Here is a 25,135-nt window from a genome sequence, read left to right on the forward strand (position 1 = left end):
TACCCTATCCTAGATCCACGAGTATCTCATTGAGTCCCTTAGAACTTGTATTTTCTGATGTATGGGGTCCTGCGCCCACTTCTGTTGGCAAAAACAGTTATTACATTAGCTTCATTGATGATTTCAGCAAGTTTACATGGATTTATTTGCTTCGTCATAAATCTGAAGTTTTTAAAAAAAATCAGAAATTCTAAGCTATGGTTGAACGCCAATTTGATAGAAAAATTCTCGCTATATAAACTGACTGGGGAGAGAAATATCAAAAGCTGAATGCCTTCTTTCAGCGCATTGGCATCTCGCATCATGTCTCATGCCCTTATGCACATCAACAAAATGGCTCCGCTGAACGCAAACATCGCCATATTGTTGAAGTAGGTCTCTCGCTTTTAGCCCATGCTTCTATGCCCTTAAAATTTTGGGATGAAGCTTTCATCACTGTCACCTATCTTATTAATTGCCTCCCTAGTAAAATTATCAATAACCAAACTCCTCTTGAACGCCTGTTTCATCAAACACCAGACTACTCCTCTCTTCGTACTTTTGGCTGAGCATGCTAGCTGAATCTACGGCCTTATAACACTCGCAAGTTGCAATTCCGCTCCAAACGCTATGTCTTCCTAGGATACAGTAACATACACAAGGGGTTCAAGTGTCTGGATGTCAATGAAGGGCGTGTTTATATTTCCCGAGACGTGGTCTTTGATGAACAAGGCTTCCCCTTCACCGAACTCCACCCAAACGCCAGTGCTTGATTACGATATGAAATTCTCCTCCTTCCTCCAACTTTGACAAATCATTCACATGATTTTGGGGACAATAATTCTTCAGATAATTTTGATAATCTAAGCGTGCAGCACATGAAAAAAATTTGGCGTCAAATGAACTAAATCTGGCTGGAAATGGGCGTCATTTCATGCTCCCCGAGCAATTTCCTGTTTTGGCAGGAACAGGCGGCGATCCCCAGGCTGATTCACCTGCACCTTCCACTGCGGAGCCGACAGGATCGGTCTCGGCGTCAGCTCCTGCGCTCGTGACGAACGCGTCAGCTCCACCGGCATCCTCTCCACGTGCGCCACCTGTCTCGAACTCGCCTCGCCTGGCTCCGTGGACGGGGGACATGATATTTCGACCGATGGTGGAGAATCTCCCTTGGTTCCGCTGCTCGCCGGATCTTTTGCGCCAGCCACAGATCAACCCACCGGCTCTCCAGCGACCCACCACACGTCTACAACAAGGTATACACAAACCAAAAATTTACACTAATGGAACTATTCGATATGGTCAGTTAGTAGGCACCACTAAAGGTCCTATTGATTTGCAACATGCCTTAGTCGATAATAATTGGAAGCGTGCTATGGATGTTGAATTTGATGCATTGATCAGGAATAAAACTTGGCATCTAGTTCCACCTCAAAAAGGTAAAAATGTGATAGATTGCAAGTGGGTCTATAAAATCAAAAGAAGATCAAATGGGAAAATTGACAGATATAAGGCACGCCTAGTAGCAAAGGGGTTCAAACAACGATATGGCATTGATTATGAGGATACTTTTAGTCCTGTTCTGAAAGCAGCCACAATTCGTCTTGTGCTCTCTCTAGCTATGTCTAAGGATTGGTGTTTGAGGCAAATAGATGTTCAGAACGCTTTCTTGCATGGTTTCCTTGAAGAAGAGGTATACATGAAACAGCCGCCAGGTTATGAAGATAAGACCAAACCACATCACTTATGCAAACTTGACAGATCCCTGTATGGTTTAAAACAAGCACCATGGGCATGGTATTCTAGGTTGTGTGGTAAACTTCAGAGTCTAGGCTTTGTTCCCTCCAAAGCTGACACATCATTATTCTTTTATCGAAAAGGAAATCATGTCATCTTTATGCTTGTATATGTTGATGATATAATTGTGGCCAGTTCATCACAGGAAGCAGTGGATCCTCTTCTTCGAGATTTAGAGAAGGACTTTGCAATCAAAGATCTCGGGAACCTTCACTATTTTCTTGGCATACAGGTTCAAAGAAAGAAAGGTGAATTGCTTTTGACACAGGAATGGTATGCTTCTGATATCCTCAAGAGAGTTAATATGCAGCTGTGTAAACCCATCAAAACACCCCTTAATACTACCGAAAAGCTTTTAGTCACTAGTGGCACTCAGTTAGGAGTGGAGGACTCAACCAGATACAGGAGCATTGTTGGAGCTCTCCAGTATCTCACCCTCACACGACCTGATCTGTCTTTTTCGGTCAACAAAGTTTGTCAATTCCTTCACTCGTCGACGACCGTTCATTGGAAAGCTGTGAAGACAATATTGAGATATGTACAAGGAACAATCGGCCTAGGGTTAAAAATTAGAAAATCTAACTCTATGCTTGTAAGTGCTTTTTTCAGATGCTGATTAGGCTGATTGCCCTGATGACAGACGATGTACAGGCGGCTTTGCTGTATTCCTAGGTTGCAACTTAGTGTCATGGTGCGCAAGAAAACAACCTACGGTTTCAAGATCAAGTACAGAAGCTGAATACAAGTCTTTGGCCGACGCTACTACAGAAGTAATGTGGGTACAAAAATTACTTGATGAGTTAGGTATTCCACATCCTTTGGCAGCATGTTTATGTTGTGATAATCTTGACGCAAAATACCTATCGGCTAACCCTGTATTTCATGCACGTACCAAGCATATAGAGATCGATTTTCATTTTGTACACGAATAAGTTGCAGCAAAGCGCCAGTACATCAAATTCATCAGCACTACGGATCAGATCGCCGATGGCTTCACTAAGCCTCTTCCAGAGAAGCAAATGGTCATGTTCAGAGACAATCTCAACCTTGCTGATAAGTTGTGATTGAGGGGGATGTTAAGAATATCCAATAGGATCACATGACCGTAATATCTGGTTGATTGATGGTTGATTGATATCTTCTGAAGATTGGTTGTGCGCTCAGGCTTGGATTGCGGGTGAAGTCAAGTATCATGGCTTCAATTAGATAGGATAGGTATCTTCTGATTGATGCAATCTTGTGATGTGATTAGTTATCAAAGTATTTAGCTTCTTCTTGTTGTACAAGTTGTACCGTCATGCCAGAGACTCTTTCTCGCTATATTAACACGAAGCTATGAGCTTCAGAGGTCATCACGTTCCAACTATTTTCACAGAGCTCCACGTGGGAACATTTGCATTCGCCAAGTAAACACTACTGCCACTTAATAAATGATGATTCAATTCACAACCATGCATGGTTCAGAGAAAATAGTATTCGGGTCATATAGCAAAAATAATAATAGCACGGTAGTAGTACATGTGATATGTCACCGGAGTGGCTGTGGAGTGGAATGAAACCGAAATTGTCCATCACCGAAACCGAAAGGGTTGGCCGCGCTGGGTCAGGCTCAGTCGGACCGTCGCCCATCGGAGTAATCTCGTAGCAGTAGCAGGTGTAGCTGTATCTTTCCTGTGCTCGTAACCACACCACCGAATTGGACGGTAGCAACCGTGCCGAGACGACGCGACCGCGGTGCCCCTCCCTCGTCTGCTGCCGACTGCCGGGGAGCGGCCGGCCGGCCGGCTGAGAGTGAAAATGATCGAACGGGAACAGGTGGGCGCGGGGCGACTGTGGCTCTGTTCGGCACAACTTCGTAAGGCTAATTTATTGTGAGAGAAAAACACGGTTGAAAAAGTAAGACTGATTCTAGCTTACAAGCTCAAGCGAACGGAGCCAGCAGCCGTGCTTGCCTGCGTTGTGGTATGTACTGTACGTTCGTCGCAAGACAGCCAAGTGTTTTGTTTGTACGTGTGTCGGCGGGGTCGGGAATTCGGGTTCAGTTTATATTATACAGTACTCCGACAATCACGCGCTACGACTTGTCGCTGGGACCGGGACGGAACTTTCTCACACCTGACGACGAATCGCCCGGACGTACGACGCCGAAAGCCGAGAGATCGATCCAGGCCTCGTCGGCGAAGGAAGAAACGCGACGTGTCCCGCAACAGACATGCAGCCCGGCGGGAAGCGTTCGTTCAGACGACCTGAAGCTGAAGGCGATCGACGTCGACGTGGTGGCCTAGCTGGCTTAACACCGGACGCACGCCGAGACGAGACCCACAGCGATGCAAAGGCGCGCGAGTACGTGACGGACGGACATGTTCCACGCGGCGCGTAGTTGGACGCATCGAGAAGGCGCTTCATGCATCAGGCCATTGCGATTGCCACGGCCCACCTGGGTAAAAGGGTGGTTGGTTTGAAGGTTTGGTGGTGATGCACGCCGCAGGCCGGATGCAGCGACAGCAGGAAGCTTGACCGATACTACTAGTAGTAGAAGATGACGACGACGGCCGGGCTCGTTTTGGTCGGTTAATCCATTTTTTTTTTTCTAATTTCTGCTGGTAGTGTCGTCTGTCACCATCGACCATCATCGTCGGCAGTGCGGGCACGACGACATGTCGGCAGCTGGATCGGATAAGCAAGCATAGCCTCGCAAAGTCTTTGCCTTTTTACTCTTTTCCCCCTTCATCGGATAACATGTTAGGTCGTGAACACGCTATCCTAATCAACAAACCGGTGGATGCATAAAACCTCGGCGTTCGGTTTTCTCCAAATTTCCTCCCCGAGTATATCCACCTCCGGCAATTGCGTCCAGACTGAATCAATCCGGTCGTGACAGTTGCCATTTATATTTGCCCGGTGAACCACGGAATTCGTACGCAGAGCATTGATGGCACGACATGACCGGAAACCTACATGATTTCGCTTCTTATCCGGCGATGTCTCCGCCCATCACAGGGCCGGGGCGGCCGGTTGATTATTGAGGCATGGATTACACGGCCCGCGCCGGCCCGGCTGGTCCCTGATTGATGCTGATGCTAGCGTCGACGATCACCGCCATCATCAATCCAGAAAGGGATGGGTCGGGTTAAGCACTGCTGCGCCATACCGTTTTCTATCCTGGAATTAAATATGCTAATCTTTTCGTTTTTATTTGCTCATTAGGAGGAGTAGTATTTTTCTCATCATGGGAAGGAAAAGCCACTCTTGGAAATTGGAATTGGTTGGTTGCAGGTTCAGGGCAAATGATGGCCCCCACTCCTAGTACGTTGGGTTTGTTTTCATCACTAGACCAGGTGACTAAAGTTTAAAATTTATTTAGTTTATGTTAGGATAATAGGCAATTTCCATGTCATTTTAATTCCATAAATTAACAGCATGATGATGACATATAAAGAATTATTAATCATTGAAATAATGATATCGATTATATCCATGGTAAAACTACATGCTGGATCATATATCATTTGAAACTCATGAAGATCATGAATCACAATAAAGAGAAACACCTGGAATGGTATATATTTCATATCTGCAACAAGCATAAAGCTACATACGAAACAACAGGACTGTAAGCAGGAAACACATATGTAAAGCATATATCTAGCAGGAACAGACATAAGATATCTTATGAAATGACATGACTGAACATATAAAACAAATTGAAGAACTACTGATACATGTAGAACGTGAAACAGAGAGAAGATGAAACGATCATACCCTCCCATCCGCAATTCCGAAGTTCCAGCTTCCCTTGACATGCCGTAGGAGAAGATGTTCCTTCCGTTCGCTGACGACGTATGGTGACGGCGGCTCACGGCTCTTCGGGCAGTCGCGTAGACGCTCCCCAAAAACCTAATTGCCGATCCCCCGTGCAAGGTCCCGAACGACAAGGGCTTCGGAGGCACCTGCCCTCTCGCTCCTCCGTGCGCGCAGAGTTACGAGATGAGGAAAGCCAAGCAACTGAATCGATTTCCAGAATACGTGTGTTCTCTATTTAACTGGAGTTGGAAGACTCGCAGGGAAAACGAAGAGGCCTCCAGAAGCATGCGCAGGGAAGACCGAGAGACTCCGGGAGATCAAGAGTCAGGTCGGGTTAGTGGATGCTAAAAATTAACACGCCACGCCACGCCCGCCCGCCTGCCTGCCTGCCTGCCCGCCTGCCTGATTAGTCATCCTTAATCTACATACTTGATTGATAAGCCTTGACGTATAGGTATGCGTATGCCTTCCTTGCTTAAGGGAACCATCAGGTCAAGCTTGTTTTAAACCTGAAGTAATATCAGCCCGTCCTGATATCATGATATGTTTATTTTGGAATATTATTATCGATTGTTTTATTCCCTTGATAATGAGATATGGTTTCCTTGGAGGAGGGAACCATATCGATATACAGATAGACTTTCCTTTCGGGAAGGGAAGTCTATCGAGGTTGAGATAAGGTTTCCTCTCGGGGAGGGAACCTTATCGGAGAGACAGATAGCCTTTCCTAGGAGTAGGGAAGGCTATCGAGGTAAGCCCCCTTGATCGGGGGGTTTGGGGGTGAATCAAAGAGTGGCTTGACCCGAACCAGAGCCAAAAACGTAGGTGCAGGGTCAAAGCCACGGAGAGAGAGCAGAAAATCCCCCTTGAGGGGGGTAGGGGGGTGCGACTAGAGAGGTCTATAACTCTTATGAGAGATAGAGTTTTCTTTCGGGAAGGGAACTCTATCGGATAGATATTCTTCCTTATAATACCTAGTATAGGTATAACACTATAGGGAGATAGACTTTCCTCTGGGAGAGGGAAGTCTATCGATAGAGAAGGGAGAGATAGCCTTTCCTGGGAGAAAAGGGTATCGGATCCCTGAATGGGGGTATGGTATGACACGAAAACTGTCTCAGATGTGCGTTATCGGCCCAAAATAGGGTTTTTTTCGGGCCTTCTGGTGTCATACCATTAGGGGTTGTTAAAACATGTGATATAGCGCATGTTTTAATAGGACTTTATTGGCTTGATTTCTTCTTTGAAGAAATGCCTGCGTGTACACGTATGCACGTGTACACATACGTATGCGCGTATGCGTGTACTATTTACACGCACGCGCGCGCATAGACTCACTCCGTTCGCTATAATCTCCCTACGGTCAATTATAGCTCACTCCGTTCGTCTAACTCGCTACGCTCGGTATTCACTCCTCTTCCCTCCTAGGAAAGAGTTGTTACTACCTCGCTTCGCTCTAACACCTATAACGCTACGCTTCGTTCTAGATAACCTTTCCCATCGTAAAGAACATCTATCACTATGCTATGCTTAGGAAGGGAGTGTGGGGCGCTGCTCCCTTCCGTCAATATAGCTTATTTTTCAAAAAATACTAGAATCGATTTTCCTGCCAGGGAAGTCGATGAGAGGATTTTCAAAGTCAAGTTTTGTATGATTGTGAAATGACTGATCACTTTGATGAATCCCGAAAGAGTTATAGACCTCTCTAGTCGCACCCCCCTACCCCCCTCAAGGGGGATTTTCTGCTCTCTCTCCGTGGCTTTGACCCTGCACCTACGTTTTTGGCTCCGGTTCGGGTCAAGCCACTCTTTGATTCACCCCCCAAACCCCCCGATCAAGGGGGGCTTACCTCGATAGCCTTCCCTACTCCTAGGAAAGGCTATCTGTCTCTCCGATAAGGTTCCCTCCCCGAGAGGAAACCTTATCTCAACCTCGATAGACTTCCCTTCCCAAAAGGAAAGTCTATCTGTATATCGATATGGTTCCCTCCTCCAAGGAAACCATATCTCATTGTCAAGGGAATAAAACAATCGATAATAATATTCCAAAATAAACATATCATGATATCAGGACGGGCTGATATTACTTCAGGTTTAAAACAAGCTTGACCTGATGGTTCCCTTAAGCAAGGAAGGCATACGCATACCTATACGTCAAGGCTTATCAATCAAGTATGTAGATTAAGGATGACTAATCGCATTTGTCACGTCCTTTTGGGATTCATCAAAGTGATCAGTCATTTCACAATCATACAAAACTTGATTTTGAAAATCCTCTCATCGACTTCCCTGGCTGGAAAATCGATGCTAGTATTTTTGAAAAATAAGCTATATTGACGGAAGGGAGCGGCGCCCCGAGAGACTCCGGGAGATCAAGAGTCAAGTCGGGTTAGTGGATGCTAAAAATTAACACGCCATGCCACGCCCGCCCGCCTGCCTGCCTCGCCTCGAGCCCGAGCCCAAGCCCGGCCCGGTCGGCGGCGGCGGCGGCGCACGCGCGCGCGTGTGGCACGCCTTTGTCCGTTTCTCAACCTCTCAAATTAAACGGATTAATTCCAATCATTTAAGTTGAGTCAACGTCCTTTTAACTTCCAATCCGGTACAAATAATAATACCCACAATTACAAGCCATAGAGTTATTGATTTATTAAATATATAAATGGGCCTAGCCCATAATAAATCCAACAATCCCCACCAAACTCTAGGTTTTGTAACTGTATAATTCTAGAATCACAATTCTTTGATATACTAGTGTTTCGATGGAGACTGTTAAGTTGAACATCCACCTAGAACAAGAGTTTCACTCAGTCACAACTGAACAATAGACTATGCATTGAATTGGCAGTTTTGTATGAGGTGAGATTCACTCAAATCCTTCGCTGGTACTAGGTTGCAACAAGCATCCCCCGTTGTTTGAAGCATATAAGTCACACTTCTATGCCTTTCATGAGTGTTTAGGGATAACCCAGTCCCATAGACTGTGACCAGCAGTCTGACTCATATAGGTGTACTTCTCAAAAGATGTTCTGTAGGACAACATCTCATCTTTATAAGACTCTCGAAATACATTAAGGTAAACACCTGAAAGGATCTAACAATGCCTAGAGGGGGGGGGGTGAATAGGCGTATCTAAAAAATTACTGCAAATGCTAAGTTCAATTCTGTCAGCCACTGTCAGAAGTCCCGACGTTTGGGCCAGAACTCCCGACGTTGTCAGAAGTTCCGACGCAAATGTCAGCAGTCCCGACGCCTAAGTGAACTACAAAAGTAGTGCCAAATTTAACTTTGCGGATATATAATCTTACAACCTCACTTCCTAGTGGTTTGGTGAAGATGTTGGGTCACTCCCTTAACGCCGTAATGCCTCCAAACCGTAGATCGAGTCCAAACCCTAAAAATGGAGATTTTGGAGACAAAGAGACAAACACATACAAGTAATCTCAAGTAATCACAACAACAAGCACGTGGGACACAAGGATTTATCTCGAGCTTCAGCAACCCCACAAAGGAGCTCCTACGTCCTCGTTGTTGAGGTGACCACTAAGGTCGGAGTCTTTTCCACCTCCTTGCCTCTCTCAAAGCGACCACAAAGGTCACTTGAGCTTTCCACTAAGAAATCGAAGGATGATACAAACTTCCCAAGGCTCTTCCACAAGATGGAAGCTCTTGGGCAACGCCTAGCCGGCTAGGGGCAAAGCCCCAAGAGTAATAGACGCAAAGACAACCGGCTTGACGAAGAAATCAAGTGCTCAAGCTTTCCAAAGTGATGCCCTCACTTAATTCACTCTCCTTTCACTCAAAAACAAAGGAAATCAAAGATTGGAGCAAAGGAGGAAGGAGAGAGGTGCTTTAGTTGCTTGGGAGCTATTCAGCACGAAGTGAGTCAACTGTGAAATGAGTCCATAACGGTTAGAAGTGAAGAGAGGAGTATTTATACTCCAAGTGAAAATCCAACCGTTCAGATCTACGTCGGAAGTCCTGACGCGGATCCTGGGACTTCCGACAACAACATAAAACACTGTTCACAACGGGTCAGAAGTCCACGGTGAAAGTCAGTGTCGGAACTCTCGGCAAATATCGGGACTTCCGACGGTCGGAACTCCCGACATTCGTTGGGACTTCCGACGTGCATAGTTAAACAAACAGCCAACACGGCTGATGCCGGGACTCCCGGCATGGGTCAGGACAGTGTCGGAACTCCCGGCGAACATCGGGACTTCTGACGTGCATAGACAGCGAGCAGTCAGAAGCACAGGTGCCGGGACTCCTGGCTTAGGTCGGGACTTCCGACTGTTGGGAGTTCCGACATACGTCGGGACTTCTGATATCGAAAGTCATAGAAAATTATTTTATGTGCTCGTGAAGTGCTAGAGTGACTCTCTTTTGATTTTATTTAAATGCTTGAGCACTCTATCTTCCTCAGACCAACTAAACTTGCATCTCTCTTTATAGTGCGGCGGATCCTAAACTCAAAAACAAAATTAAAACCTTTGGAGATCATTTTGAGTTCGTCCGCCTTTACAACTTCAAGAATTGAGGGATACCATTTCATCTTTATCAACTCTTTGAATCTTTCATGGGACTAATAGCTGCAACATATCTCATTAAGATCACATTAGTTCCTAATTTGGATGTCATCAATACACCAAAACCCACATAGAGGGAAAATGCACTTTCAACACCATCCTGCCTTACAAAAAGAAAGATATGCATCAGAGATAGGTTCATAGAGAACTTTCCTCTCAATCTACTTATAGCTTGTTTCACCACTCTACTTCACGGGATCTCCGATCACATAGAGCAGGTTACCACTACAGTAGACTTTCACGTGGGTCTCATACCCATCTCTCTCGATGCACTTTCTATCACATTTCGTGACAGTCCCTTAGTGAATTGATCTGCTAGATTATTCAACATGTGAACATAGTCCAACGTTATAACTCTGGAGGTTTTCAACTTTTTGACAGTCTTTAATCTTCTTTTAACATGCCTTGTGGACTTCATGTTATTCCTAGAACTGTTGACCTTTGTGATCACAGTCTGGTTGTCATAGTTCATTGAAATAGCCGGTATCAGTTTTTCAACTACCGGTAAATCCAACAGGAAATCACGAAGCCACTCGGCCTCAGCTCCAGCAGTGTCCAATGCAGTGAGTTCTGCTTCCATTGTAGACTTCGTTAAGATAGTCTGCTTGCAAGACTTCCAGGAAACAGCGCCACCTCCAAGCAGAAACACATATCCGCTCGTGGCATAAAGCTCATCAGCATCAGAAATCTAGTTGGCATCACAATAGCCTTCCAGCACTTTTGGATATCCAGTATAATGAATACCATAAGTCATAGTACCTTTTAGATAACGCAAAACTCTTTCAAGAGCACGCCAGTGATCATCTCCCGGGTTTGACACAAACCGGCTCAGCTTGCTCACAGCATATGAGATATCAGGCCTTGTCGCACTTGCAAGGTACATGAGTGAGCCAATGATCTGGGAGTATGTCAGTTGATCCCTTGCTATTCTTTGATTTTTCCTTAATAGCACGCTAGGATCATAAGGCATGGGAGCAAGATCACAGTCACTAAAACCAAAACGACTTAATACCTTTTCCACATAGTGGGATTGTAAAAGAGTTACCCCACCATCACCTTCTCTAATAAGCTTGATGTTTAAAATAACATTAGCTTCTCCCAAATCTTTCATTTCAAAATTGCTCGACAGAAGTTTCTTTACTTCCTTAATCACATTGAGATTTGATCCAAAGATCAGGATGGCATCAACATATAGGCACAGCATAATAGCTTCACCCCCACCATATCGATAATACACACATGTGTCAGCTTCATTCATAGAGAACCATTAGATGTTAAAGTATTATCAAACCTTTCATGCCATTGCTTAGGTGCTTGTTTTAGGCCATATAATGATTTTAACAACCTGCACACCTTGTTCTCTTGACCATCCATAATGAACCCTTCTGGCTGATCCATATAGATCTCCTCTTCTAACTCTCCATTCAGGAAAACTGTCTTAACATCCATCTGATAAATGATGAGACCATAAGAGGCAGCCACAGCAATTAAGGTGCGAATTGTAGTCAATCGAGCAACTGGTGAATAGGTGTTAAAGAAATCTTCACCCTCTTTTTGGGTATATCCTTTGGCCACAAGCCTTGCCTTGTACCTCTGAATTGTACCATCAGGCCTAAGCTTTTTCTTGAAAATCCATTTGCAACCTATAGGTTGACACCCATAAGGACGGTCAACGACCTCCCAAGTTCCATTAGACATAATAGAATCTATCTCACTCCTTACTGCTTCCTTCCACAAGTTAGCATCAGGAGAAGAATATGCCTCTCTAATGGTGGTTGGTATGTCTTCCACAAGGTACACTAAATAGTCATCACCAAAGGATTTTGCAACCCTCTGTCTCTTGCTCTTTTGAGTGACTATAGTGTCATCCTCCTCAGGGATGTGTACATGAGATTCTTCAGCATGATCTATTGGAATAGACAGTTCATGTTCATGGAGAATTATAGTCTCATGACTTGTTTCACTAGGTGTAATCTTCATTGGAAATTCATTCTTAAAGAATGTAGCGTCTCTAGATTCTATGATTGTATCAACATACATATCAGGAACTTCAGATTTTATAATTAAGAACCTATACCCAATGCTGTGAAAGGCATAGCCAAGGAAAATACAATCAACAGTTTTAGACCCAAGTTTACGCTTTTTGTTGATTGGCACATTTACTTTAGCCAAGCAACCCCAAGTGCGCAAATATGAGAGATTTAATCTTCTCTTTTCCCATTCCTCAAATGGTGTGATCTCTTTGTTCTTTGTTGGAACTCTGTTCAGGACATGACATGCTGTCAAAATCGCCTCACCCCACCATTCCTTGGATAATCTCGTTGTACTCAACATGGCATTCACTAACTCTGTTAGAGTACGGTTTTTCTTTTCAGCAATCCCATTGGATTGTGGTGAGAATGGCGGTGTTCTCTCATGAACAATACCATGTTCCACACAAAACTCATCGAACATATTAGAGAAATATTCTCCACCTCGATCGGACCTTAACCGCTTTATTTTCTTCTCAAGTTGGTTCTCAACTTCAGCTTTATAGGTCTTAAAATAATTAAACGCTTCATCTTTTGTTTTTAAGAGATACACATAGCAAAACCTAGTGGAGTCATCTATAAACATGAGGAAGTATCTTTTACTACCTTTAGTCAAAATTCCATTCATTTCACACAAATCAGAATGGACAAGTTCTAGAGGTGCTAAATTCCTCGCCTCAGCAGCCTCGTGAGGCTTGCGGGGTTGTTTTGATTCAACACATACATGGCACTTAGACTTTTTGACCAAATTGAATTTAGGAATTAAATTTAGATTTGCTAACCGCATAAGACAGCCAAAACTTGCATGATAGAAACGTGAATGCCATAAATCTGACTCATCAGAAATATTAACATAATTCACCATTTTATTACACACATCATGCAGTGATAAATGGAACAAGCCTCCGCAATCATATCCTTTACCAACAAAAGAACCATGTTTTGACACAACACATTTATTCGACTCTAGAACAATTTTGTAGCCATCTCGACATAGAATAAACGCACTAACAAGATTGTTCTTGATGGAGGGCATATGCTGCACGCTCTTCAATGGCACCATCTTTCCCGAAGTAAACTTTAGAATAACCGTACCAACACCAAGAACATGAGCACGCGACCCATTTCCCATCAACAAGGCGCCATACCTTTCAACCTGGTAGGAAGAAAACAGAGAAACATCAACACACACATGAATATTTGCACCACTATCCATCCACCACTCAAGTGAATTACATACTGAAAGAACAAATGGTAAAGAATTACCATACCCAGTTGCTCCTTCTCCAGTATCAGTAGTGACAACATTTGCTGATTTCTTTTCCTGCTTGAACTTGCGCTCAGGACACTCACTTGCCCAGTGCTGTTCACTGCCACAAACAAAGCAGCCTCCATCTCTCTTGTTGTTGTTCTTCTTTTTAAACTGTGTTGTTTGAACAGGCTTTGTTGTGTTCTCTTGCTTGTTCTGGTTTTTCTTCTTTTTATATTTGCGGAATCTAGAGTTTCTCTTCTGTACCACATTAGCAGTAGAGGTCTCAACACTCTTTCCATTATCTTTTGCTCTCGCTCTCTCCTCAACATCAAGAGTACCAATGAGCTCTTCAACATTGAACTCCTGTCTCTTATGTTTGAGTGAGGTAGCAAAGTCCTTCCAAGAAGGTGGTAACTTGGCGATTATACCGTCAGCTACAAACTTGTCAGGTAAGACACATGGAAAGAGCTCAAGTTCCTTAGCTAGTGCCTGAATCTCATGAGCCTGTTCCACTACAGATCGGTTCTCAACCATCTTGTAGTCATACAGCTGCTCCATGAGGTACAGCTCGCTACTAGCATCGGTAACTCCAAATTTTCCCACAAGTGCATCCCATAGCTCTTTCCCTGTAGGAAGGATGATATAGCTTTTCTGGAATTTTGGATCAAGTGCGCTAATCACTGCACCTCAAAAGAGGTTGTCATTAGCCTTAAACTTAGCCTCATCCTCAGGAGGCAAGTTAGCAGGTTTGCCATCAGAGATATGATAACATGACATTGCAGTGAGCCACAATTCTATCTTAGCTTTCCAAACCAAGAAGTTTTTACCATCAAAAGGATCAAGCTTTAACACAGCAGCAAAACCTCTGATAGAAAAATACCTAAAATTAGGTTTTTGGATTGTTAGGATAATAGGCAATTTCCATGTTATTTTAATTCCATAAATTAATAGCATGATGATGACATATAAATAATTATTAATCATTGAAATAATGATATCGATTATATCCATGGTAAAACTACATGCTGGATCATATATCATTTGAAACTCATGAAGATCATGAATCACAATAAAGAGAAACACCAGGAATGGTATATATTTCATATCTGCAACAAACATAAAGCTACATACAAAACAACAGGAAGCATATATCTAGCAGGAACAGACATAAGATATCTTATGAAATGACATGACTGAACATATAAAACAAATTGAAGAACTACTAGAAGATGAAACGATCATACCCTCCCATCCGCAATTCTGAAGTTCCAGCTTCCCTTGACATGCCGTAGGAGAAGAAGATGTTCCTTCCATTCGCTGACGACGTATGGTGACGGCGGCTCACGGCTCTTCGGGCAGTCGCGTAGACGCTCCCCAAAAACCTAATTGCCGATCCCCCGTGCAAGGTCCCGAACGACAAGGGCTTCGGAGGCACCTGCCCTCTCGCTCCTCCGTGCGCGCAGAGTTATGAGATGAGGAAAGCCAAGCAACTGAATCGATTTCCAGAATACGTGTGTTCTCTATTTAATTGGAGTTGGAAGACTCGCAGGGAAAACGAAGAGGCCTCCAGAAGCATGCGCAGGGAAGACCGAGAGACTCCGGGAGATCAAGAGTCAGGTCGGGTTAGTGGATGCTAAAAATTAACACGCCACGGCCCGAGCCCAGCCCGGCCGGCAGCGGCGGCGGCGCGCGCGCACGCGTGTGGCACGCCTTTGTCCGTTTCTCAACCTCACAAATTAAACGGATTAATTCCAATCATTTAAGTTGAGTCAACGTTCTTTTAACTTCCAATCTGGTACAAATAATAATACCCACAATTACAAGCCATAGAGTTATTGATTTATTAAATATATAAATGGGCCTAGCCCATAATAAATCCAACAGTTTATGACCACAACTTGCCTATACCACAGTTTAAATAGTTGTTTGGTTTATTGCCATAACTATGACACGTCATACTTTTCTAGCATCCTGTCCCACATAGCATAGACTTGTTTTTTTACCAAAAATTACCACAAGTGTAACTTTGGTTTTGGTAACACTTTGTATGGAAGCCACAACTTGTCTAAGGTTAAGTACGGCAAACTATGGCACCAACTGAAAAGGCCCTTAGTCCTAGAGCCACATGTTTGGACCACCTCCATATGTCCGAGCAGATGAAGCCAAAAAAATAGTGGTTTTATCGTCTCCTAGTTAAAATTTATAGCCTAAAATTTATGTCGAAGCAGATGAGATCTACCAAACTATAGTTTTAGGTAGCTAAAATTTAGTCCAGTAATGTTTCGATACATGGACTAAAACAAGTAACTTCCCTGGACAAAAACTCAAGTACACCTTTTAGTAACTAATTGCTAGTTGGGTTGAAAAAATAAAACTCAATCCACTTTTAGTCCATCTATCCTAGGTATTGAAACATATTGTCCTTGGACTATCTAAATAAGCGGACAAACTTTATGGCCTATTTAGGACTGCTTCATCAACTCCACGAAAACTTAGAGTTTCTGGAGTACCGCTTTATGTGTTTCATAAACTTTACCCTTTTTCTAGAGTGGAGCTGTAGAGTTGTTTGTGTTTGTCTAATGAAACTTTATGTGTTTGTCCAGACTAGCCAATTGTTAGTTTATTTCTGTAGTCCATGTATCCAAATGACACAAGACTAAACTTTAATTAGACTAACAACTAATCAGGTCACCCAAACAACCCTTACCAAGACCGACAATCATTTAGGTCTGGTACTAATACCAAAGGTCCCATGAAATAGACCCACTCAAACTCAGGCACTAGGACTAGGAGTCTAGGAGTACCGATTATTACATGGGACCATCACTTGACGAGCACTACCATGTCACTATGTCCTCTTGCCAAAGTTGATTAAAAGCTCTCGATGAACCCAACAACCAGCGACGAAAATACTGTATTATACTAGTACTAGTACTAGTAGAGTACGAGTATACTGCTAAAACCATAAACAGAATGCTTGTCACTCCTTTGAACAGAACAGAAGGGGAGAACGGAGAATGTCTGCCCACCTATTGTAATCGTACCAACTCTCTCAGCAGTATACTTGTGACTAGCAGTTTGCAGTTTGTGGTCAACTGGAGGTCAGTGCTGGTTGCAGTGTTGCACCCTACTGACCACAATTCATCGCATGCAGCTTAGATTGAGGCAAGATTTCAGGCACGTATAGACTACTTGTGTTTGGCACGATCCTAATAAGTGCAAAAAACAAGGGAGGGGGTGTTACAGTACATTTTTAGGGCTGCTTTTAGTAGTTAGACTGTCATGAGTCATGTATGGCCTTTATCTAGATAGAGAATAAATTCCCTCAACCCCACCTATCTAAATGTGTTCTCTGCTTTGCACTAGACCCATATTCCCATGTCCAAAGAAAACAGGAAAGGCCGCAGGACACAAAATGCTTGGCTTTATTTTGCTCAAAGACGCAGAAAAGGTTGACATTTGCTGCAGGAGCTGGCCGGACACACTATTGAACCGTGTTTTTTTTTTCTTCTTTGTTGCAGGACACAGTTAGTGTTTTCTTTAGCAAGAACCAATTTCCTCCAAAAGTGTGGCCTTTTACGGTGCTTGTGAGGTACCACGAGGTACTTCTCAAAAGGCAATATGGATCATTGATCAACAAATTATCACTGGTAGAAAAGGAATTACTCCCCGCTGAAGATATCAAAGGAAAATCTTGATTTTTAGAGGAATTTTTAACTTCCAAATCAATTTATGAGAGAAAGGAGTATTCTGATTCATTATGTGAAGATACATAGAATGACCCTAAATTGACCATTGTTATGTAATCTCCAAATAAACAAATCTCTCTCATCATTAAATAGATGTGAGTGATCTTGGCTACTAAGTCTTCCCATTCATCTAGTTTATCGTCCACCGGAGCTCTCCGAAATGAAATATTCGGTGGTGTGGATCTCATAATATTGACACTGTATCATGTAGACGATTTGTAATATTATACAGTGTGGGATAAAGGTCTTTGAATGGGTGGTTGCCTACCCATATATCTTCCCAAAATATTGTTTCTGATCCATCATTAAATTTGAAGGAACCACAAGCCAACATTGTGGTCCTTTATTTCCATCGGACCCTTCCAGAAATGGAAGTCATTGGGTTTGACATGGACTTGTGGAAGAGATTTTTAGCTTAGATACTTTTTCTAAGCAAGTTTTGCCAAGTCCCATGTCCATTAAGCAAATTTATAATCCACTTGCTTAATAGACATTTATTCCGGACTTGGTGGTCAATGATCCAAAGTCATCCTTGGTCTTTAGGACAACATAAGATGTCCCATTTTTCAAGGCGATGCTTCTTTTTTTTTATCTTTATCGCATTGTCAAAAAAATCTAGATATGCAATAATCTAGTTTTTTAAAAACATCTTTCGGTATTTCAAAAAGGATATTTTGAACATGGATGGACTGCTAAGCACTGAATTTAGAAGGACTAAGAGCCTGTTTGGACCCCATAGACTAATAACTAGTTGGCTAAGTTTAGCCCATGAGAATCCAAATAGGTGGACTAGTGGATGTGCTAACAACTAGTCCAAGCACCAACTAGTATTAGTTCACTGGTCTATAGAACCAAACTATTTGGACTAGTGATTCCAGCGGATCGGAAAAAAAAGACATTCATTACCCCTCATCCACCCACGTGACTCTATCGTCTTTTCCCCTCCCCGTACCAGCCCAAGCAGCTGCGACCGTGCTGCCCTGCTTCTTCACACGACGCACCGCCCCGCTCGCGACCACGCCGACCTGCTTCTCCACGTGACCGCGCCGTGCCCCCGCAAAGGAGCCGCCATCGCCGGTGGCGAGCATCCGGCGTTGAGGGTTTGGAGCATCCACGGAGAGGAGGCGGCACCGCTGGAGATTCGCCCGCAGCGCTGCCGGTGGGGAGCGGTCCGCCGGGAACGCCGCCGGTGGGGTCTACGTGGGGAGCGGCACGGGTTCAGCATCTCCAGCTGCTTCTGCGCCGGGGGGAGGGTGTGCTGCTTCCCCCGCCGCTTCCTCCAGACAACAGCGACCGCCGCCGAAGTTCCTCCCCACGCCTTTGAGGACAAGTCGCTGGCCGCGATGAGGAGCTTCCCCAGCCATGGATCCAAGGGCCGGCTTCAATTTCTTTAGGTCCGGTCAGTGGGCGGACGTTCGTGGGAACTTGAGCTGCCAGGGGTATAATTGACTTTGTGTTGAGATAGTACTAATCACTAGTCTAGGGATCAAACAGAACAGAACTAATTACTAGTCAGCTAACTACTAGTCAACTAATCACTAGCCCTAACTAATCACTAGTCCTAGTTCATCTAAACAGGACCTAACCTACCTTCATAAGATAAATGCTTTGGGGCCTGTTTGGCAGGACTGAAAAATACTGTTCCGGCTGATTGTTGTGAGAGGAAAATACTGTTCTGGTAGGACGTGAACAGTGCCCCCGCTGAGTGGCCCAGCCAGCCGAATAAGCCAGCCGAACACGCCCTTGCTTTCCAGCAACTCAATGTTTTTCCGAACCACTCTTGGATGCTCCTCCGGTCTATATTATGGAGTTTCTTAGAATAAGGCTAATAATACAGCCGGTTTGTCGGCTGTAAGGATCTTTACAACATTCTCTCAGCCCACCCATATAATAGTTAGCTCTTCACTATTAATACATGGTCCACTTGTCTCTCTCAAAAAAAATTTCGGTTCTTGTGTCTAAGCCGACTAAAAGCTTATAGCCCGCTTCTCTTCTATCTCCTCCACCTCAGCATTCAGCCGGTTTACATCTTGCTGTTATACTTGCTCTTGCGATGCATTAGTAGTTATTAAATTTTTAGTTAAGTTTTAATACTTGTGGCAAAATGAGAAAAACTGCAGTAACGCCTAGTGCCGTTGCAGGCGTGCAGCTGGAGGCGCAGTGCATTTACGTCTGGCAGTGGCCACCCGGCAGGCAAACCAAACGGCCGGTGAAAGATGAGGCGCAGGAGTCAAAGCCCCCCAACCGCTCGGGTCGGGTAGCAGCAACCGGCATGCACATTTCCTCCTCCTCGCATCTGTCAGCGTGCGTGACAGGCTCACACGGGCACAGCGTCCGCCCGCCCGCCTAGGGAAGCGAGCGGCCCGCTCCGCAGTCCAGTGTCCAGTCCACTCCCGTCTGGCCGCCGTCTCCCGCGCCCCGCCCCGTCCCGGACTTGAAACGGCGGCGAGGTGAAAACTGAAACTGAAACGAAACGAAACCGAAGGCACTCCGGCAGTCAGGCAGCGGCCATGCTGCTGATAAAAGGCGCCGATTTTAAAGGGGGAAAGTGAGGAGCAAAGAAAAAAAAAAGAGAGGGAAGGAGAGGTGTCGTTTTCTCCTGCGCGCCTCGCCGCTGCCACCTCCTTTCTGCTCGGCTGGAAACCGATTGCCCCTCGCGGAGCCTTCTTGACGCTCCGTCGTGGCAGGGTAGTAGTATTTGGGAAGCCAAGCGCCCAAGCCCAAGCCTCCGCGAAGCCATCTGTGCTGTGATCTGCTTCCTCCCTCTCTCCTTTTTCCTAGTATTTCCTGCCGCCGGGTGATTGATTCCAGCGGTTCAACCGCAGTCAATCATAGAGCAGAGAGTATTTAGCCTGTTCAGAGCTTATCATTTATAGTACAATATTTTTTCTTTATAAGAAATCAGCACCTAGCTAGAAACCAACCCACGAGCAGGCTAAAATTGTGTGCCCGTGGGCGTGTGCGAGAGGGAGGGAAAAGGGCGCGGATTCCATTCCTTGCGCAGGAGTACGACGGCTCCTACTTCTACTTCCTAGTAGGCTGCCGTGGAATCAGCTAGGAGAGCAAGGCAAACAAAGAAGGGGTGCGTCTGCGAGAACTAGCAGCACCACCAGGCAGCAGCCTCCCTGCCTTTTCCCAGTCCCAGCGATCGATATTCTTCCTTCCTTCCTCGTGAAGGCGTCGAGTTCTGTGTTCTTGCTTTCCTCTGCTAGATACTAGACAGAACGAATCCCTCGCGTTCGCGTGTTCTTGCCTTCCCTTCATCCGGGAGTTGCTTGGAGAGAGCTTCCCTTGCCCGTGTCCTCACTCACTCACCGGCGGTCCCAGTGGACTGTGGTGTTTAGGTGAAACTTTGGAGCCGGAACCGGAACAGGATGGCCGCCGCGCCGCCGCCCAAGGCCGACGAGCTCCAGCCGTTTCCGCCCAAGGAGCAGCTGCCCGGCGTCGCCTTCTGCATCACCAGCCCGCCGCCATGGCGTACGTGCTTCTTTTCTTTCTTTCTGCGCACCTCCACCTCACCTCAGCTCTACTCAACTACAGTACTCTAGTCGGGGGAGGTTTTTTTTTTTTTTTTTTTCTGACTGTCTGTCTTGTCTCGCCGTTCAAATGTTCTCTGTGCTTGTCCTCTTGCCTTCTTTTTCTCCATGGACTGCATGCTTCGGTCTTTTCTCTGATGCTGAGGTTGGTTTTCATTTTCACCTTTGGAGATATCTCTGCTGATCCTTTCTTCATGTAAAGTACTCCTATTAGCTTACTAGCTGGGATTGTTACTCCACTTCTTTCAATCTTTCTCTGTCTTTGCCGGTGCTTGCTCCAAACTGATGTGTTGTTTTAATAAAAAGTGCGTATCGCTTTCTTCATATTCTTTCTCCTATGATTTGGTTCTTGATTTCCGGAGAAAAGTAGCTTTCCTTGATCAAGTACTATAGTGTCTAGGATTTACTACTCATAGTAAGGTTGCTTTCACTTGAGTCCACCGTGAAAACTAAAGAAAGGTGTGTGGTTGCACATCTTTTTCTGTAAATTAAATTTTGTGCAAGTCCCGAAGCATGGAAATGGCATGTAGTACTAGTATGGTCAGGCATGATTAACGTTTCTCTGACCCTTGCTTGGGATCCTCTGTGCAGCGGAGGCCATTTTACTAGGATTCCAGCATTTCATCGTTATGCTGGGCACCACTGTCATCATACCCAGCGCGCTCGTTCCTCAGATGGGAGGCGGAAATGTGAGCCCCAAAACGTTAATCCTTCCTCTGTTTAGTAGGAGTTCTTCATTAGATGGACTTTGAATTTTGTTTGCACTGAATTAGCCAAGTAGTAGTATTAAAGTTTGCACTGAATTAACGCCCATATGGAATACCTGAATGATATTTTACCCTTTCTGTCAGGAAGAGAAAGCTCGGGTGGTTCAGACGATATTGTTCGTAGCTGGCATAAACACCCTGTTCCAAACATTCTTCGGGACACGTCTCCCGGTTGTGATGGGTGGCTCATACATCTTCGTCGGACCCACCATCTCGATCATCTTGGCTGGACGGTACAGCAATGAAGCAGACCCTCGCGAGGTACCCACCATCTTCTGCTCAATTGCTCATCAGTCATCACCAAGTTTCAGTCTCTTTTGACGCAAGTTTCTTCAAGAATAACTGACAAGCTTTTTATTGCTCACATGAAGAAATTCGTGCGGACGATGAGGGGAACACAAGGTGCTCTCCTCATTGCATCAACAATTCAGATCATACTTGGATTCAGTGGGCTTTGGCGCAATGTAGTCAAGTTAGTGTCAAACTTTTTTTCCCATGCCTGTATTTTTGGGGGTACCATGTTCAGTTTGTAGTCTGTAAAATTAGCTTATCATCACTTTCATTCGCAGATTATTGAGTCCGCTGGCAGCTGTTCCTCTGGTATCACTTGTTGGATTTGGGCTCTACGAGCTTGGCTTTCCAGGGGTTAGTTTGTTTGCTCCATCTTCTTGTCTCCATGTTTCTACCTTCACTGGGGAGTGGCCAAAACTTGTGCATGTTTGTAGGTAGCGAAATGCGTCGAAATTGGCCTTCCAGAAGTTTTCCTGTTGGTTGTATTTTCTCAGGTATTGATATATCTTGGTTCCTGCACGGCTATCTATTATGCAGTATGTCATGTACTAATACTGCTTGATCCTTTTCACAGTATTTGTCTCAAGTTCTGGACTTCGGGAAGTCTGTCTTTAGCCGGTTCAGTGTTCTTTTCACTGTCTCTATCGTGTGGCTGTATGCTTACATTCTCACCATCGGTGGTGCTTACAAGAATTCCCCACCAAAGACACAGGTGCATTGCCGTGTTGATCGTTCAGGCCTTATTTCAGGAGCGCCCTGGTAAGATCTCAGGACGGATATAATCTTAGTTTAAATTACTATATTGGTGACATTCCTCATGAAGGTTATGAAACAACTGTTGTAGGATAAGTGTTCCCTATCCCTTTCAGTGGGGTGCTCCAACATTTGACGCTGGAGAAGCTTTCGCAATGATGATGACTTCATTCATTGCTCTTGTAGAGGTTTGTTTTGAGTACTCGACTGGAAATGGAAGTGAAAACTGCATTAGACTAATATATTGTAAACCACTTAGTAAGGAGTTACTATAATCATGTAAATTAGCATAATAATTATCGTAGCTCAAAGTGGCTACAGAATAAGTTATTCTATAGCCAGTTGCAGAGTAGTAGTTCTATATATATATATATATATATATATATATATATATATATATATATATATACACTCTATCCCCAAATAAATCAACTTCTGGAGTTGACCTAAGTCAAACTTTTTTTAAGTTCGACCAAATTTGTAGAAAATGACTCCAAAATTTATGGCATAAAATTAGTATAGTTAGATACCATAAGAAATATATTTTTGTAATGTACTTGTATGATATCATGTTACTACTATTTTTGTATAAAGTTGGTCAATTTAAGAAAGCTGGACTTAGTACAACTCTAGAAGTTGATTTATTTGGGTCAGAGGTAGTATCAATTTATGAGTAGTATACAAATTTGATATATTTTAATCCTGTAGTCAACTGGCGCCTTCATTGGTGCTTCAAGATATGCAAGTGCAACTATGATTCCTCCGTCAATTATTAGCCGGGGCATAGGATGGCAGGTAAGAATTCAAATATCGTACTATGGACTCAGTGATCTGAGTTTGTACCATGGTGTTGGTAACATTGTTAGGTGTGAAACATCCTTGTCAGGGCATTGGTCTCTTGCTTGATTCATTTTTTGGGACAGCCAACGGGACATCAGTTTCAGTGTAAGTATGATTCCAGTGAAAAAATTAAGTGTCAATACTTGTTTGTTCAGAACAAAAATGTTTTGCTAATATGCATTATGAATTTTTTGTGCTTACAGAGAGAATATTGGATTGCTTGCATTGACACGTATTGGCAGCCGGAGAGTAGTACAAATATCTGCAGGGTTCATGATTTTCTTCTCTGTCCTTGGTAACTTGCTTTACTGACTTTTATTAGATATTGCAACACAGTTTTCTGTTATGTTCATGTGTATTTCGCTGGTGCTGTGATAGGTTGATGATATTTGTTTTTCCAAACCAGGAAAATTTGGAGCTTTGTTTGCATCGATTCCACTGCCCATATTTGCTGGCATGTACTGTCTCTTCTTCGCATATGTTGGTAAGTCCATTTCCTTGAAAAAACGCTATTGTTGCCTGACAGTTTCCGCTTGTTAATTCTCAGCTTCTTATTCTGCATCGCACTCAATGAATGCTTCCGTTTTCAGGTGGTGTTGGTCTGAGCTTACTTCAGTTCTGCAACCTAAACAGCTTTAGGACCAAGTTCATCATGGGGTTTGCTTTCTTCATGGGCTTATCAGTTCCTCAGTACTTCAATGAGTATACAGCTGTTGCAAGTTATGGTCCAGTGCACACTGGCGCCAGATGGGTATGGTCAAGAAAGCCTAGCTACACATGCCATTTACCTTGATAAGCCTGAGCTTCGACAAACTAATGGTCTGTAACAAATTAACCAATCTTTGTTTTTGCTCTTCGACAGTTCAATGACATGATAAACGTGCCATTCTCATCGAAGCCGTTCGTCGCTGGGTTGGTAGCCTACATCCTGGACAACACCCTCCAGATAAAGGAAAGCGCGGTGAGGAAGGACAGAGGCAACCACTGGTGGGAAAAGTTCAGGAGCTTCAAGAAAGACGCGAGGAGCCAAGAGTTCTACTCGTTGCCGTTCAATCTGAACAAATTCTTCCCTTCGGTCTGATCTCAGTGGCGCTGCTAAATGAATTCTGGAACCAACCCTTGTTCATATGGACTATAATTCTGCTGGTCTGGCCAGTGGAAGCTTCTGTGTCGCCAATGTTGGTCAATTTTGTGTATTTTCGGACGAGATGGAGTAATTGGACAGTAGAAATTATTAGGACCGAAGTATATCACGTTCTTTTTCCTGATCTACATGGATCAGCGTCTGATAATCTGGTTGTAGTTTCTTTTGTCAAGCTGGCAATGTACATCAGTATTACAATTTACAGTATATGTAGCTTTCGTAGCCAAGGTAGAATGATAATTGATGTGTTAAAATTGTTAATTTGTGCCGTAGAAGTAAACAGCGAAGTGTTCATCTACCAGATTCTGCTACTTCTGTAACTTAAAACATCTGAAGGAGTATTCATGTACTTCCAGTGCTACAGCGTTACATGCTGATCATTACTTGTTTAGGTCCATAGTAATAATTGTCTAGATGTATGTGTAAAATTCTTTATATTTAGGATGGAGGTTAATTTTTTTATTGGTTTTTATGTAAGTGCTGTAGGTGTAGAAACTTTGGTCAGTCAAACGTTCTTCTTCTAATTATTATTATCACCAGCAAACATGCATGTATGTTGCAACGGGAGAAAATAATACCTTTAAACGCTAATGAAAAACGAATATTAC

General features: G+C 44.0%; 1 protein-coding gene across 1 annotated transcript; it reads left to right on the forward strand.

The window, feature by feature from the left end:
- The first annotated feature begins 19,757 nt into the window (after positions 1 to 19,757).
- Positions 19,758 to 24,825, forward strand: LOC136549803 (nucleobase-ascorbate transporter 6-like). The gene is made up of 14 exons (XM_066541208.1): positions 19,758 to 20,673; positions 21,324 to 21,421; positions 21,584 to 21,760; positions 21,871 to 21,971; positions 22,069 to 22,144; positions 22,225 to 22,284; positions 22,365 to 22,549; positions 22,635 to 22,731; positions 23,252 to 23,338; positions 23,430 to 23,488; positions 23,587 to 23,678; positions 23,790 to 23,867; positions 23,974 to 24,134; positions 24,246 to 24,825. Exons 1-14 carry the CDS (start codon positions 20,571 to 20,573, stop codon positions 24,462 to 24,464), a joined length of 1,593 nt encoding a protein of 530 aa, XP_066397305.1. The 5' UTR covers positions 19,758 to 20,570; the 3' UTR covers positions 24,465 to 24,825.
- The last annotated feature ends 310 nt before the right edge of the window (positions 24,826 to 25,135 follow it).

Source organism: Miscanthus floridulus, chromosome 4 (genome assembly GCF_019320115.1).
Source record: "Miscanthus floridulus cultivar M001 chromosome 4, ASM1932011v1, whole genome shotgun sequence".
NCBI lineage: Eukaryota > Viridiplantae > Streptophyta > Magnoliopsida > Poales > Poaceae > Miscanthus > Miscanthus floridulus.